This window comes from Neofelis nebulosa, chromosome 1 (assembly GCF_028018385.1).
Source record: "Neofelis nebulosa isolate mNeoNeb1 chromosome 1, mNeoNeb1.pri, whole genome shotgun sequence".
Taxonomy (NCBI): domain Eukaryota; kingdom Metazoa; phylum Chordata; class Mammalia; order Carnivora; family Felidae; genus Neofelis; species Neofelis nebulosa.
Window position 1 is genome coordinate 30,247,985 of NC_080782.1, and position 17,583 is coordinate 30,265,567.

At 37.0% G+C, this 17,583-nt stretch overlaps 1 protein-coding gene across 1 annotated transcript in view; it reads right to left on the bottom strand.

The window, feature by feature from the left end:
- Positions 1-447: 447 nt before the first annotated feature.
- The window catches only part of NUP155 (nucleoporin 155), a 78,895-nt gene continuing 61,759 nt past the window's right edge, over positions 448-17,583 (bottom strand). The window contains exons 23-35 of the mRNA XM_058717816.1: positions 16,943-17,134; positions 15,915-16,053; positions 14,842-14,977; positions 13,316-13,469; positions 12,983-13,087; positions 12,150-12,304; positions 8,689-8,818; positions 7,445-7,558; positions 6,601-6,721; positions 5,608-5,718; positions 3,066-3,202; positions 1,261-1,367; positions 448-649 (exon numbers count right to left, since the gene is read on the bottom strand). Coding sequence (XP_058573799.1) covers positions 511-649; positions 1,261-1,367; positions 3,066-3,202; positions 5,608-5,718; positions 6,601-6,721; positions 7,445-7,558; positions 8,689-8,818; positions 12,150-12,304; positions 12,983-13,087; positions 13,316-13,469; positions 14,842-14,977; positions 15,915-16,053; positions 16,943-17,134 — 1,740 coding nt within the window. The 3' untranslated portion in view covers positions 448-510. The remainder of the gene's footprint in view (positions 650-1,260; positions 1,368-3,065; positions 3,203-5,607; positions 5,719-6,600; positions 6,722-7,444; positions 7,559-8,688; positions 8,819-12,149; positions 12,305-12,982; positions 13,088-13,315; positions 13,470-14,841; positions 14,978-15,914; positions 16,054-16,942; positions 17,135-17,583) is intronic.

Consider the following 17,583-nt stretch of genomic DNA (forward strand, 5'->3'; position numbering starts at 1 on the left):
CTCGGAGCCTGGAGCCTGGAGCCTGCTTTGGATTCTGTGTCTCCTTCTCTCTTTGCCCCTCCTCTGCTCATGTTCTGTCTTTCTCCCTCTCAAAAATAAATAAACATTAAAAAAAAAAAAAAAAGGATTGTTGTAGAATCCAGTATTATGGGACCTGCTCAGCTAGCCTATTTAAGTTTTGATATCCATATCCTTGGACTAACTTGAAAATGAATAGCATAAGTTCAAAATTTCTGCCTGCATTAAATTAAAAATAAGAGTTTCTAAATATTTTTTATTCTTGTGTTAAGATCATAGGTAATCTTAGTTCAGGTGTTTCTTAACCTGATTAAAAAACAAAACAGGAGTAAAAAATAATTCATCTGGCAAATGTACTGTTTGTAGATAGTAGCCACTTTTAAAACCACATTTCTATTAAAATTGTTCTTAGATTTACAGCACCTGATATCTGGACCCAGCTGAGCTTTTATTTTACAGATCAAAATGCATAGATGAAAATACATTATAATATTAATGAAGCCGTTCGAGTTTAGCCTGAAGAGATTTAAAATTTCCTGTGATGGTTTGTACTGCTACTGACGAGCTCATAGACTGAAGCTCAACCAGATAACCACAGATAGCATCCAGGGACAGATTTGTAAATCTTCTCCTGTAAAAGAAAAGATACCTGATCAACTATCAATACATTCAGAAACATTTCCTCTCCCCTTTCTCACACGGGAGTTTGCTTTTTTTTCTCCCAAGAAACATTTCCTCCCATAAGACTTCTCTCCAACTTCTGCTAATTTTAGTACAGTCCCACGAAGAGCAAGGATTATAGGATTAACTAAATGATAAATAAATGAAAACAGACAAGAAATGCAGGAGATAGGTGAATTACCACATAGCCACCATTTTCCTTTGGAAGATTATTATAATGGGAAAGAAGCAATTAAGTATGACTCCTAAAATGAAATTATTTACATTTTTTTGGTCTTTTCAAACAAATATACCTTGAAATGACCAATAATATCACAAAGACATAACTGAACTACACTAAGTCACTAATTCAAAACAGAAGCAGTGTAGAAGTAATTCATAACTCATATCACTTTACCTATAGAAAGGATTTAGGACAAGGCTTGAAAAATGGTAAAAACTCTAACCTTTTATACATGCTAATTGGTATCATTCAACTAGTCAATCTCCACATCTTCCTTCATTCTCTCCAAGTTAGCTGCCCAGATACCTATTAGAAACATTTGAAATGGTTATAGTTACCTCTCACAATTTAAAACTTGGCTAGGATTCTCAACATATCTTGCCAATAGCACATGTATGCAATCCAAAAGGTGCAGTGGCTTCTTCATTCTGTTCCAGAATGGATCCTATAAAGAGAATATACATCATGAGTTATAAAGCAAACTGTGTCAACTGATTTTTCTTTTCTTTTTTGTCAACTGACTTTTTAATCATTTATGTTTCTCTTCTTGATAGCTGTGACATCACTTTTACTTTACACCTATGCACACTTAGTCTGATACTGTAAATAAAAGACTAAACCAGTAAAGAATCTTTCTAATTAAAAAAAATGTTTTTCTCATTTTTTTATTTGAGGAGGGGGTGGGGAGAGAACAGAGAGAGAGAAAGAGAAAATCCCAACCAGGCTCTATACTCAGCACAGAGCCCGATGACCCTGGGATCATGACCTGAGCTGAAACACTCGACTGACTGAGCCACCCAGGCGCCCGTGCTGAAACCAAGAGTTGGACACTCAACTGACTGAGGTGAACCAGTGAAGAATCTTAATTCTAGTTCTAGTCTTACCAGTTACTAGCTATGTGACTTGAGCCCTTGTCAGATGTAGCAGAAAATGGGGATACTACTACTTGCTCATTTCCCATCGTAGGCTCATTGTGGGGCTTAAATGAGATATACAAGAGCCTTGTAAAGCACTGCATAAACGTTTTGATGGTGCTACCATAAAAGAATGATATATACGTCAACAAGATTCCATTTGGATCTTTTATCTTAGGATAAAAATTAGAAAATACATAGTCTGATAAGGCTCAATGTGGTAAGAAAGATTTTTATTTACATTGAGGTATAACTGACACCTATTTGTTTCAGGTGTACATTGTAACGATTCGCTATTTGTTTATACTGAGAAATGATCACCATAAATCTAGTTACCAGGCATCACCATCACAGTTAACAAAAGTTTTCTTTTCTGGTGGTGAGGAAGATGTTTGGTATATTTTAAATGAAGTTATAAGGAATAAATACACTGTTATTTTGTTTTGTTAAAGTAAATGGTAATTCTTTTTTTTTTTAAAGGTTACAATTAAAAAAAAATTTTTTTTTAATTTATTTTTGACAGACAGAGAGAGACAGAGCACAAGTGGGGAAGGGGCAGAAAGAGATGGAGACAACAGAATCCGAAGCAGGCTCCAGGCTCTGAGCCATCAGCACAGAGCCCGATGTGGGGCTCGAACTCCCGAACTGTGAGATCATGACCTGAGCCAAAGTGGGACGCTTAACCGAATGAGCCAAACAGACGCCCCATTAAATGGTAATTCTTTATGGGTTTAGCCTATTCCACCAAGAGTAAAGCAAATATAACTATATTTACTAATATTATCAAATATTTTATTTTTATAATATAAAGCAAAACAACTCATTATCGGTTTTAGAAATCTAAAGTATGATAATTTATGTTCAACAAATGAAGCAAATTTCTGATCGATTTTATCACATGAGATATAAATAAAAATGCTCTTCCTCTTTTATCCAGAAAATGTTCATTTACCTTAAATAAAATTATTTCGGGCTGACTGGTTGGGTCAGTCAGTTAAGCGTCCGATTTCAGCTCAGGTCATGATCTCCAAGTTTGTGAGTTTAAGCCCTGTGTTGGGCTCTGTGCTGATAGCTCAGAGCCTGGAGCCTGCTTCAGATTCTGTGTCTCCCTCTCTCTCTGCCCCTCCCTTGCTTGCACTCTACTTCTCCCTCTCTCTTAAAGATAAACATTAAATATAATTTTTTAAATTAAAAAAATATTATTTCATTTTGTTTCATATTTTCCTTACCCGTGACTTGAACAAGTGATCATATACTTCCAGTAGCCTAGGTAATGGCACTCCAATTTCACTCATTGTCTGTATTACAAAACCTACATCCCAGTTCAAAGTACAAACTTGCTGTTCTAAAAACTGCACAATAAAATCTGGAGAGGGAAAAAGATCAGAAATTAGAATTGTTAACTCCCTCCCCACCCTCAGCTTATTGAGCTATAACTGCCATATTACATTGTGTAAGTTTAAGGTATACAATGTGATGTGATACACATACATATTGTGAAATGTTTACTTCAGTAAGGTTAGTTAACATGTCCTTCACCTCACATAATTACTATTTTGTTGTTGTTATAGAATTGGTAATTCCTGATACTAAAAAGTAGGCCTTATTCTCATTTTTTACTACTTGTCATGTCATAAGATTGTAACAATAACACTCACATTCATATTTATGATACTTAAAATCTGAGACTGACCAATGTGAACATCCATGGGCAAGAGGAATCACCGAAAAGGCTGCCACTGAACCTGCGTCTCCTCTAGTATTTACCATACAAAAATTTTGCATAGGTAATCAAAATTCAAAAGCCCTAAACTTCTAGTTTGAAGCCCTCAGAAGTTTGTCATTGAAAGATGGACCAAAAAAAAAAAAAAAAAAAAAAAAAAAAAAAAAAAAAAAAAAAAAAAAGGAAAGAAACAAAGAAAGAAAAAGGATTCTTCTACCCTAAACTTTGTTGGGCTCAAAAATTAAAAATCCAAGTCAGTGGGTGCCAGCGTGTCTTTGTCAGTTGGTTGTCTCACTCTTGGTCAGGTCACGGTCTCATGATTCACGAGTTCAAACCCTGCATCGGGCTCTGTGCTGACAGTGTGGAGGCTTCTTGGGATTCTGTCTCCCTCTCTCTTTGCACCTCCCTTGCTCACTCTCTCTCAAATAAATAAACATTAAAAAAAAAGTAAAATAAAAATAGAAATCTAAGTCAAAGCAGAAATACCTCAAAAGAAATTATGTATAACGTGGCCTTTTTAAAATTATTAAAATTGTTAAGTTTTAATTTTGTCTTTATTTTCCTCATTAATGAAATATCATGGCAGTTTCAATCTATATTTACAAGAAAAATGGCATGACTATAATGGTTTTATTTCTTGACATCTTCAGGGAAGAGGTCCTAAATCAGAGATGGTCTATAAACAAGTCTCTATCCTCATTTAAAAAAAAAAAAAAAACAAAAAAGGGGCACCTGGGTGGCTGAGTCAGTTAAGCATCCGACTTCAGCTTAGGTCATGATCTCACAGTCTGTGAGTTCGAGTCCCGCGTCAGGCTCTGTGCTGACCACTCAGAGCCTGGAATGTGCTTCAGATTCTGTGTCTCCCTCTCTCTCTGCCCCTCCCCTGCTCATGCTCTCTCTCTGTCTCAAAAATAAATAAAAACATTAAAAAAACAAAAAACAAAACAAAACAAAACCCACAAAGAAAACAAACAAACAAACAAAAAACAGGGGTGCCTGGGAGGCGGAGTCAGTTGGGCGGCTGACTTCAGCTCAGGTCATGATCTCACAGCTCATGAATTTGAGCCCCGTGTTGGGGTTAGTGCTGACTGCTTGGAGCCTGGAGTCTGCTTCGGAATCTGTGTCTCCCTCTCTCTCCGCCCCTCCCCTGCTCACACTCTGTCTCTCAATCTCTCTCTGTCAAAAATAAATATTAAAACAAACAAACAAACAAAAAACAATTTAGGGGTGTCTGGGTGGCTCAGTCAGTTGAGCGTTTGACTCTTGATATCAGCTCAGGTCATGATCCCAGGATTGTGGGATCGAGCCAGACATTGGACTCGGCACTGAGCATGAAGCCTACTTAAGATCCCCTCTCTCTCTCTCTCTCTCTCTCTCTCTCTGCCCCTCTCCCTGCTCGTGTGCACTCTCTCTCTAAACACAAAAAACAAAAACAAAACCCAATTTAATGTTATGTTGTGAGCACTTTCCTGGTTCTCAACATTTTTCAAAAACACTAGGTGCTTAACATTCTACGTTATGGGTGTATTTATGTTAATTTACAGTTGAAGAAAACATTATACATTGGCAAATGGCTAATAATTAAGAGTCACTACATAGATAACAATTATTGTCAGTATATTTGGATAAGAAAGGGGTTCAAAATTGCATTTTTAACACAACTATCTACTATTTTAAAGAAAAATATGTCCTCAGTATAATAGACTGCAGTTGAATTAATCACAGATTGCCCATGCAGAAAAACACCAGCCATTTTTCTTTTCTCCTTGAACTTGCATTGCGTTACCAACAATATAATCATAACAGTTTGTTAGCACTATTTCCAGATAGATATATAAACTTGGAAGGTCAAAGAAAGTTTCCTATCTATTTATCAACAAATTTCTGCTATCTTTGGAAGTCTTTCTGGAGAGGCAGAAATAAACTGCTGAGCTAAACAGCAACAAAGAAACAATTCGACTCTGAAGAACATTGCATTTCCACTGCAATGAAGAAAACCATCAAAAGAAAGCAAAACACCTCTGATAGCACTTAAGGTTATTGCTTACCTAAAGGAAAGAAGCGGGGTGTGCCAGCATAAATTTTGCCAAGGAGCACAACCTTGAGACTAAGAGCATGCATTCTATCCGGGGAGCTCAACGTCACACTTTCATTCAATTCTGCAAGAAAAAGACACGCCATTAGAAACCTAAATTGTTTTTTAATGGGAAATGTTTAAATTGGCTATTTTATTCTGTTTCAAGGTACAAATGCCCTAGAAATGATTCTAATATAATGAGCAGATACTGGGGCGCCTGGGTGGCTCAGTCGGTTAAGCGGCCGACTTCGGCTCAGGTCATGATCTCACGGTCCGTGAGTTCGAGCCCCCGTCGGGCTCTGTGCTGACAGCTCGGAGCCTGGAGCCTGTTTCAGATTCTGTGTCTCCCTCTCTCTGACCCTCCCCTGTTCATGCTCTGTCTCTCCCTGTCTCAAAAAATAAATAAAACGTTAAAAAAAAAAAAAATAATGAGCAGATACTGTGTTTCTGTTAGTGTTTGAAATACTCTTGTCTTACCAGGGCGTTCGTTACAGGATTCTGGGAAAGTGTCTCAGAATCCCTTATTAAGAAGTACAACCACAGAGGCTGCTGACTGGCTCAGTCAGTTGTGAGTCTGACTCTTGACTTCGGCTCACATCATGATCTTACAGTTCTTGAGTTTGAGCCCTGTGTCAGACTCTATGCTAGCTGTGTAGAGCCTGCTTGAGATTCTCTCTCCCTCTCTCTCTGCCCCACCCTAGCTTGCGTGCACCTCCCTCTCTCTCAAAATAAATCAACAAACATTAAAAAAAAAAAAAGTACAACCACAAAAATGACACATCCTTTTCTCTGAGAGCCCTCTCCAGTATAAACTGAGGTCATTCTCTGGAGGACCACCCTTTGCCATGTCTACGTACCCTCCACTCACCCTCTACTCTAGATACAGGAGAGCCACTAGCAGCTTGCATTCCTCTACCAAGTCACTAAATAATGTATGCTAATATACCCATAAGTGAGCACTTACCTTTCTCTATGATATCTTGCCAAAGTGTCTGCACCAATATAGGGTCTGAATAACCAGCACAATGAATTATTGCAAGCTTACACTCTGCAAGTTTAAACGGGTCAGCAAATTCCCCATAAAGCTGTCAGAGAAAATGTCATCATTATACATGCAACCAGAGGTCAGCAGTCAGAAATTAACAGTGATGAACTCTTTGACAATTAAAAGTAATCAAGGATTTTATTCAAAGTTCCTAATACATGATACAAAGACATGATGACATACAGCTGTCATAACCCCCGATTAAGAATGGTGAAGACACGGTAAATACATTTAAATAGATTTCAACATTGTGCCTTTTTCCCCCTTGGCTGGCAGGGAGCTACTGCAATGATATTTCTTTTATAATTAGTGTTGTCTAAACTAGAGTTTCCAAAATCTTGGAAATACTGACAAATCTCAGAGTGTTTCACAGTATTTGGAGAAATGTTCAAGAATAATTGAAAAAGGAATTGCTCAGAAATACAGAGTGGGAGAGGCTTGAAGATACAAGGAAACATAAATTACTTTTCCAAGACAAGAAACAAGGCCATAAAATAGATGGCAGGAATTTTAACAAAGCCCCATGTGAGGCTGATAGATTTTTGGTAGAAAATGGCCTGCAAAGAGCAAGTAAACTCTTCCTAAGAGTAAGATACCACAGCAGTGATTTGTCAGCCCAGCAACATGCTCCCAAGAATGGCTTATCTTATTTTGTGGAGATAGATTAATCTTTCCCATGAAACACAGAGTAGAACACAAAAGAAACAAGGAATCTGTAGATATTAGGTGACTGCTAGAGTAATTCAACTTGCTTTTTTATTACCTTAGTTATGTCCATTAGTTCGGAATCCAGCTGAGAAATTGCATCCTGTACTGAAGAATGATGGGAATATTGCCTTTGTAGTGTCTCTTGTATCTGAAGTTGGATCCTAGCAACCTAGTTTGGATTTAAAAAAAAGCAAGTCTTATGTTCTTTATGATAAATCAACAAGTACTTGAAGGAATGATTCCTAGTATCTGAGTTTAAGTTTGTTAAAGTAAAACTAACGTATACAAAACAGCATAGTGACTATAGTTAATAACACCATAGTGCATATTTGAAAGGTGTTGAATAGATCTTAAAAGCTCTTATCACAAGAAAAAAAATTGTAATTATGTATGATGATAAATGTTAACTAGACTTAATATGGTGATCATTTTGCAATATCTAAAAATACTGAATCATTACATTACACATCTGTAATATGTTAGATGTCAATCACACCTCAATAAGAAAAATGTGTAAATAAAGACCTAAGAGACCAGCAACTCTTCATCACAACATAAAAGATTTCAAAGGAAGTATACTGTGGCAGAGAGCCTATGCTACCTCTAACATTCGTTCTTCCCATGACTGTAGCCAGACAATACCTACATTATACTTCTCAACTCCTTTGCAGGGAGATACGGTATAAAATTAAGTTCTCTTCAAAGGAATGTGAGTGGAAGTAAAGTATGTCACTTCAGGGTTTAGGTCTTTAAGAGAGTGAATATGCGTCTTACATGTTTTTTGTTTTCTAACTCCCTTTGAGAGAAGAAAAAGATAAGACCATAGGAGACAATAAAGCTGTAAAATAGGGTCTTGAAATCAATCAAGTGGAAGAAAGCCAATGGCCAATCAGGAACACCCACTCTGTGGATATTTGTGAATGACGAATAAGCTTTTGTATTTGGACCATTATATACTTCTGGGTCTCTTAATTAGGGCAGTTTAACCTACTCTATTTCATATATCTACTCATTAGCTTCCAGAATAGATGGTAATTGTGATATAATGTCCTTGGTGTTGGAACAGTTGGAAAAAACCTTCAAAAATGCCACAGAGAAAAAATTTTAATTACAGTAATGTGCTGTGACCCAAGTGCTACAGACTTAAAATCTTTTAAAATATTTATATCTAAATATGAAAATAAACTAGAATAATGCTGACTGCTACTGACCTGTTATTGACTGGAAGGAAGAAGGAAAAATGGAATAAATGTGGCTACTGATCAATGCAGACAAAGCTTAAGTATCTTTAGCACTTACTTCCATTTTTTCTTCTAATTCATGAAGGAATTCACCATCTGCGGCTATTGATGAAATGGCAGTGGAACTTTTGGCACTAAGAATGGCTCGAGCAATGTACTCTAGTCGCTGCTGAAGTGAAATTTCTGTGCTGGGAGGAAAAACTCTTATTTTATTTATATGAATTCCTAAGGATCCAATATACAAATATATCAATTATGACACATTATTTTTTATACACCAAATGAACATAAAAGGCCATTTAAAACTTGAAAAAATTATTACAGGATTTCTAATAAAAGAGATCTACAATTTAAGGCATCAAATAAAGAAATACTTAAGTTTATAGCCAAAAAAGTTACATCCTATTTTAAAACTTTAATTCAGTATATTAAAACTTGGATTCTTCTAAAACTAAAATTAAGGAAAACATTCTCGATTACTCCTCACATTCTTCGCTTCTCTACCTGAATATGGCCAATCTACATGTGATCATCCACAAAACAACTAGATTGACCCCTTTTTTTTTTTTTAATTTTTTTTTTTTTTTTAACATTTATTTTTGAGACAGAGAGAGACAGAGCATGAATGGGGGAGGGTCAGAGAGAGGGAGACACAGAATCCGAAACAGGCTCCAGGCTCTGAGCTGTCAGCACAGAGCCCGACGCGGGGCTCGAACTCACAGACTGCGAGATCATGACCTGCGCTGAAGTCGGCCGTTCAACCGACTGAGCCACCCAGGAGCCCCTAGATTGACCTCTTAAAAACAAACATCTGATTATGTCACATGCCTTCACCCACTCCTTCAACCTCTGCTCCTTCTACTTGCTCCCTTGTTCACCATCTCCAAGCCAATGACTTTTTTTTGTACTCTAAACACGATAAACTTGAATTGAATAGATTGCCTCTGCAGAGACCATTGCTCCATGCCTGGACCCCTTCCTCTGTTCTTTAACAGCTGCCTATCCGTGTCACTTAAGAATCAATTTTTATGACAATTTGTGAGGCCTCCTCTGACCAATCTTAACTAGAGCAGCTCCTCACTCTCGTCCTCATCCGGCAATTTCTACCATACTATCCTATTTTTATTGTATTCACAGACCCTGAACTTGCATGCACGAAATCTACCCACTGGAATGGGAGCTCCCTGGGAATAAAAATGGTGTTTATGTTTCTCACTACTCCTTGAACATACATCACTGGTGCTCTGGCTGGCTGGCTGGCAGATGTCAGAAAGACCCAAACATGTATCCATCTCCATGGTTACCATCTTTAGTCCTTTCCAATCCCCTAACTCTATCAGATGTGGTTCTTTGACATTATAAAGTGACTTGGCATTAAAAACAAACACGCTAATTCATTTGGTTGGTGGGAACCTCTCAAAGCAACCAGTATTAAATGTAACTTTTGATATCCCCATTACTTTCAATTTGAATCAGGAAAAAACTAGCTTTTCCTTTCAGAGATCTCAAACCGTCCTTCTGTATAACTATGGCTTCCATATTTTCTCCCTCCCTGCTCCCCCCTGCAAAAAGCAAAAGGGAAAAAGAATTAAGTCCTTTCTCCCTTCTATCTTTCAAAGTACAGGTGTAGAGGACAGTTACTTCGCACTCACCATCTCTTAATGTTGCACATAAAGGACTATTTTAGGAGTCTGTTTAGTTTAGAACCCATTTCTGAAGGAGCTTCCCTTTCTTTCCCCTCTCATCTCTAAAAAATACATACTTGAATTAAACATATTAAAAGTGGTAACATTTCTAAATTACTTAAAATAGAACATTCTATAACTACAAATTTATTTTTTTGCAGACTATATATACAAAAAGTATAGTGATAAAAAGTAACATTATAGTTGGAAAGATATTTTATTGTGGAGAGAGATGGTAAGCTGAGAGCTAAATTGTGGATGGACAGGGTATCTCACATGAGGAAGAAATTCGGTTACATTGTATTATGTATAATGAAAATATGGATAACAAGTATTCTTCAAAGTCAGAGAATTTCTGAATACTTAATAACAATAAAATTATTGTTATAACAAGGAAAAAGGACAATAAATACTAATGGAAGAGCAATTAAGAACACATATATACATACTCACATTTCCTATTAGTCACATCTAGACTCTTTAAATTTATTTTACTTTATTGTATGTACATATATATGTATGTATTTTTTTTTTTTTTTTTTTTTTTAATGTAAGCTCTATGCCTATGGTGGGGCTTGAATTCACAACCCTGAGATCAAGAGTCACAAGCTCTACTGACTGAGCCAAACAGGCATCCCCATAAATGACCATTCTGATTAATTTGGTTTAATAACCGCTTTGCTTCAACAACATCCTCCTCCTAACTTAACTGATCTACAGTTTTTAGAAATAGCACTTGCATTATTTTGGCAAAGAAAATTCCAAATGAAAACACAGGGTCAAATTAATGATCTATCCAGATTGTATTAAATCGTATTTTGAGGGTTCTCTGGGTAGCTCACAGCTCAGTTGGTTGAGTGTCTGACTCTTGACTTCAGCTCAGGTCATGATCCCAGGGTTGTGGGATCGAGCCCCACAATGGGCTCTGTGCTCAGTGGGGAGCCTGCTTAAGATTCTCTCTCTCTCTTCCCCTCACTTGCTCTTTCTCTAAAAAAAAAAAAAAAAAAAAATTGTTTTTTGATATGATAATCGAACTAGAAATTTCAATGCTTTCTTTAACGAGATTCTTAATAATCTTCAACATATATGCTCAAAACTTTTTCAGTAATTTAAAACAATGTGAGAGCAGAGGAAATAAGTCTAGAATTAGTAAAACATTTAAAATTGTAAAGCCTTTGAGAAGTTTTTGTCCTTTTAATTAAGAATACTAATTAACTGCTTTTAGTAGGAAAGAATCTAAAGACAAACTTTAAAGAAAAGTTTCAGGGGGTGCCTGGGTAGGTCAGTTGGTTAAGCGTCTGACTCTTGATTTCAGCTTGGGTCATGATCTCATGGTTCATGAGTTCGAGCCCCACATCAGGCTCTATGCAGATGGCACAGAGCCTGCTTGGGTTTCTCTGTCTCCCTCTCCCTCTGCCCCTCCCCCAACTCTCTCTCTTTCTCAAAATAAATAAGCATTAAATAAAAAAAAAAAAGGATTTAGAAGACAGTTTGGATAGAGAAGGTATTGGGTATTTGGTACCTTCTATACACTATGAAAAACAAAAAGAGAAAACTGTAAACTTTCAGTCCAAGTAAAAGCATTAAAATTCTACATGCATATAACCTGAATGAGGTTTTCTTTCTTTCTTTTGTTTTTTTGTTTTTTTGTTTTTTTGTTTTTTTTTTAAGTAGACTCCACGTCCAACATGGGGCTAAAACTCACAACCCTGAGGTTGAGTTACAAGTTCTACCAACTGAGCCAGCCAGGTGCTATTTATTTTCTGAAATCTGGATGTAACTAGATCTAGGTTAGTTATCAATCATTCTTCACAGTGAGAATATTATACCATACCTATGCATGTCAGCCAATTTCGACAGTACACGAGCAGCATTACTAAAGCTTCTGTTCTTTTCATAATATCTCCACAGTAAATCCATATAACGAACTTTGTTTTGATCAACTTTGGCCATTCGGACTAGATGTGGCTCCAGAAATGGAGAAGCAATCTGCAAATCATACAGTTACTCAGAAACATTTTCTAACTATTTACTTGCTCTTTATGTAGTAACTATAACATTTTAAGACTACAGGTGTGCCGTGTTTCATGAATACATTAGCAAAATTATAATCCAACAGAGGACAGTTTTTCTCATTATATATGTTATGACTTTTGTTTTATCAGAGTTAAAGAGCTGCTATGATACTTAAATGAAGCTGATTAAAATAATTACAATCCAATTATAAATCTTAATAAACTTTGAAAACAGAGCTACAGATTCCTAGACTCTTAGCTCAAAGACATCCTTGCCATTATCAAATGTCATACATTTATTTTACAGACTGAAGAACACTGAGACTTAGGATAGTAAAAAGACATGTGTGAGGTCACATGCTGAATTAACACACAGGTAACAACAAGTTTAGGTCTCCTAATTCATAATCCAGTGATTTCCACCCCACTATATAAACAACCCATATCAGCCTTAAAATAATGAGAAAATTAGAGCAATAACTTATTTTGCCCACTAGGAAAAGATTATTACGTTACCTGGCTTTACTCTAACACCTAATGGTAGGTTCAAGATAAGAAAATGAATTTCCTGTAAATATATATATGCTTAATCCATTATGTTATGCTACTTGAAAATACAAATTAACAATATTAGAATAAAAGTATTTTTTACCTGCAATAGCTTATCTGCAAGATCAGCTTGTATTAGCCAATTATAAAGGGCGATACTAAAGAGCTCATCTTTGGATCGTTGAGACAGTTTAAGCATTTGTTCAAACTAAAATAAAAAAAAAAGGAAAAATTACCAGTTAAAGGCTGTTGCTGAACATCATGACCATCAACCTTATAAAATCCTGAAATCGAGAATCATTAAATGCTAAGTTCTCAGAGCTACTACCTCTCCCAAGAGGAGCTGTCACCACTACTAAACAATGTAATTTCAGAATAAACAATGAACGGAACTAAACAATGTAATTTCAGAATAAAAATATGCTATGTCTCTTACATGATGTCCTGCTTCTTCATTACTCAGCATATTGGGGTCAGATGACAGTACTGGAGGCCCAGGTTTTTTGGGTACACTGGGAGACTGAGGAGCAGCCTTACTTTGATTTACCAGTTCTTGAAGCGTGTCTGTAATACACTTGTAACTGTTTAATCTGAAAAAGAATGGAAAAGGAGCAACTGCATTATTTAATGAGACAGCAAATGACTTATCTAATTTAAATACACAGAAGAATTTGAAGACTATTTTGGGAAACAGATGTATGTACACACATATATTTGGATAAAATAATACAAATTGTATACTTTTTCTAGGTTTTAGAAACATCTGGTTAACCAAAAAAGACTGAAGTCATAAAAATGAATGTATCAATAAAATCACATTTTAGATAGGTTATATATTTTCTTTGTGGACACACATTTTTTAACAGTCATTACTAATTTGTGAACATTTAAAAATCATCCCTTAAAATAAAATACACATCTTCACCCAGAACCAGAAATTAGGCAGGGGAAGAGATGGTTCCAAATAAGTTAGCTCATTCATTCATTATTTATTTAAGAGCGTGAGCACACATGAGTTGGGGAGAGGGGCAGAGGGAGGCAGTGAGGGAGGGAGGTGGGGAGAGGGAGGGAGGTGGGGAGAGAGAGGGAGGGAAAGAGAGAAAGAGAGAGAGAAAGAGAGAAAGAGAGAAAGAGAGAGAGAGAGAGAGAGAAGAAAAGGAATCTCAGGCAGGGTCCACGCTCAGCTTGGAGCTCGATCCCACAACCCTGGGATCATGACCTGAGCCAAAACCAAGAGACTCAACTGACTGAGCCACCCAGGTGCCCCAAGTTATTTCACTTAAAATTGACATTAATAAAGTGTTATAGAAACTAGAGAGGCAAGTCCTTAAGAATATTCACCAGACTAAAACTTCTAAACTACGAATTATCCTAATTCAGTTTAAAAAAACAAGACTTTTTTTTTTTTTTTTTTAACGTTTATTTATTTATGAGACAGAGAGACAGAGCATGAACGGGGGAGGGTCAGAGAGAGGGAGACACAAAATCTGAAACAGGCTCTAGGCTCTGAGCTGTGAGCACAGAGCCCGACGCGGGGCTCGAACTCATGGACCGCGAGATCATGACCTGAGCCGAAGTCGGCCGCTTAACCGACTGAGCCACCCAGGCGCCCCACAAGACATTTTTTTTAAAAAGTTTATTTATTTTTGAGAGTGAGAGCCCACATGTGTGCACATGGCGGAGGGGCAGAGAGAGAGAATCTCAAGCAGGCTCCACACTGTCAGCGCAGAGCCCAACTTGGGGCGTGAACCCACAAACTGTGAGATCATGACCTGAACCAAAGTCGGATGCTTAACCAATTGAGCCACCCAGGTGCCCCTAAAACAAGACATTTTTAAATGAAAGCAAAATCCAACTTTATAAGTGTACTTAAAATATTATTTCCTAATACAGTACTATCAATCAAACTTTACACCAAGAAAAGTCTGTAAGTCAACAATCTGCTAAGGTGATGAAACTTGCCTTTCTTGGAAAGCCTGCAGGCCCACAAGGTCTTCTTCTGGTTCTCCATGTTTATAGAAATGAAGTCCAAGACCCTGAGGATCTTTTTTTTCTGCAGCAGTAAGAGAGAGCTCCACCACACCCTCATAAAAACGGACTAATGAGAAAGGAAAAGGACCAAGTTAAGGGTTATTACTAGGCTGGATGTGTTTTCCCTTAGCTGGTTTATAAAAATACTGATCAAGGCTATTATTTCTCTACTGTACACTGGTCACCTGATGACAGTATCATATAAGATATGTCTGGTGAATCTACCAAAGAACAAGGTATCAATATGCCTAAAATGCAGCTATTAAATATATCTTCTTCATTGGAAAAACATTTTCATAGTTAGAATAAAAGGGAAGGTTTCAGTTCCTGGATGGGAAAAAAAAAATCTCGGAGTTCAAAACAATATCTGTGCTAACAGTTATTACTTTTACATGTTAGATTTGATTTAAAGTAATTTTATTTTATTTTTAAAAGATTATTTACTTATTCTGAGAGAGAGAGAATGCCCTCACGTCACAGGGAAGGGACAGAGAGAGAGGGAGAGAGAGAACTCCTAGCAGGCTCCGTGCTGTCAGCATGGATTCCCAACTCGGGGCTCGGATCTCACTAAACGTGAGATCATGACCTGAGCTGAAATCAAGAGTTGGACATTTCACCAACTGAGCCACCCAGGTGCCCCTAAAATAATTTTAAAGCAAGCAGACAGGTACTATTTTAAAAATTAGTCAGAAGAATTTAAAGCATCCAAAAAATAAATGTAACCCAGGAAGCTATCTAATACAGACAGTAGTTTAACTGGACAAGGACTGAAACTCCAGTGTGGGAAAGTTACGTTTCAAGATATAAAAAGAGCACAATAGATTTTGCAGAGGCTAGTACAGTCATTAAATACTAAAACACAAGGCATGAATTTCCTGTGTGGTATCACTTGGGCAACTGAAGTTGAAGGAGGATTTGCTTTTGGGAAGAAGCTCTTCATCAGTAACTTCTTCCGTCATTTGTCCCCCGAGTAAGGAACAAGGTATGAACATTTTGTTTCCCACCTTGTCTATACTGAGCACAAACATTGGAAAGGTCCACTTGATTGCTGATTTTCTGATATTCCTTTAAGGATTCCCTTAACATTCTTTCCTTTTCAATCTTATTTTGAACTTGTCGGGAACGCTGCAGAAGTTCATTTGCCTAGAATTAGAGATGACAAGAACTTAAGATATAAAATTCAGCACACAGATGATGCTATCAACACAAGTTTTGATCTGTGTCCCAATACAAATCTCATGAAAAAATAAAAACTCTACAAACTTACTTCTTCTTAATTTTAGGCAGAAAAATTTTTGACCAAAAAATCCTAGCTATTCTTAATTCCTCTCACAAATATTTAAATCAAGATAGCTTTTGACTGGTAAATCTCTTGCCTAGTCAATACATTATTGGTCAGCAGGCAGTCCATTGTGATACTGATTTTTTAAATTATTTTCACCTGTAGGAAAGGATCAATAAAAATTGCCCAATTAACTCTAATTCATTACAGACTTAAAGTTTTAGTGATTTTTAATTTCTAAGGAGAAACATTACTTAACCATTTAAAAATATATGCTCTAGGGGCGCCTGGGTGGCGCAGTCGGTTAAGCGTCCGACTTCAGCCAGGTCATGATCTCGCGGTCCGTGAGTTCGAGCCCCGCGTCAGGCTCTGGGCTGATGGCTGGGAGCCTGGAGCCTGTTTCCGATTCTGTGTCTCCCTCTCTCTCTCTGCCCCTCCCCCGTTCATGCTCTGTCTCTCTCTGTCCCAAAAATAAATAAAAAACGTTGAAAAAAAAAAAAATTAAAAAAAAAATGCTCTAGAAATGCTATCAAAATTCTTTATGAAAAACTTAAATATACAAGGATTTTAAGAAATGATATATTCTGATCCCTTATGCACAAAGACTCTGAGGCCAGGAGAGGTTAAGAGACCTACCCAAGGGACTTCATATGTTAAGTAAAAGACGGTTCCCGATTCCAGTTCTAGTGGGTTTTTCATACCATGAAACCTCCTGTAAGAAATACTGATATAGCTACTAAAGCATCATACCTTAGAGCAAACTGCGTCATCAGTGCTATACAGAAGGGGGCAGATGTCCTGTAAGTGTAAGCTAATGCCATCAACAGCAGCATTATCTCTGATGTAGCAGTTGATAAGAGAAGCAATTAATGCCCCAGTCAGTTCCTTGTCCCTGATGACCAGATCTTTAAATGTGGTGATTTTCAGTTGCTCCTGAAATTCCTAGAGGTATGAGAAAAATCCTTTTTTTCTATCACAGAGGAATATCCTTTTTCCACCCAGAATAAAATTTCCTTAATAATTAATAAATTAACCAAGACATTAATAGATTCTTTTTTTTTTTTTTTTTTTTTTTTTAACATTTATTCATTCTTGAGAGACAGAGCATGAGCAGGGGTGGAGCAGAGAGAGAGAGGAAGACAGAATCTGAAGCAGGCTCCAGGCTCCGAGCTGTCAGCAAAGAGCCCTATGCGGGGCTCTAACTCACTGACTGTGAGATCACGACCTGAGCCAAAGTCGGACGACCTGAGCCAAAGTCGCACGCTCAACAGACTGAGCCACCTAAGTGCCCCGACATTAATAGACTCTTTAATTAAAAAGAGAAGATATACTATACAGACCAACCTATTTTTGCAAATTTTCACAGAATCATACAGAGTTGAACAACCCAT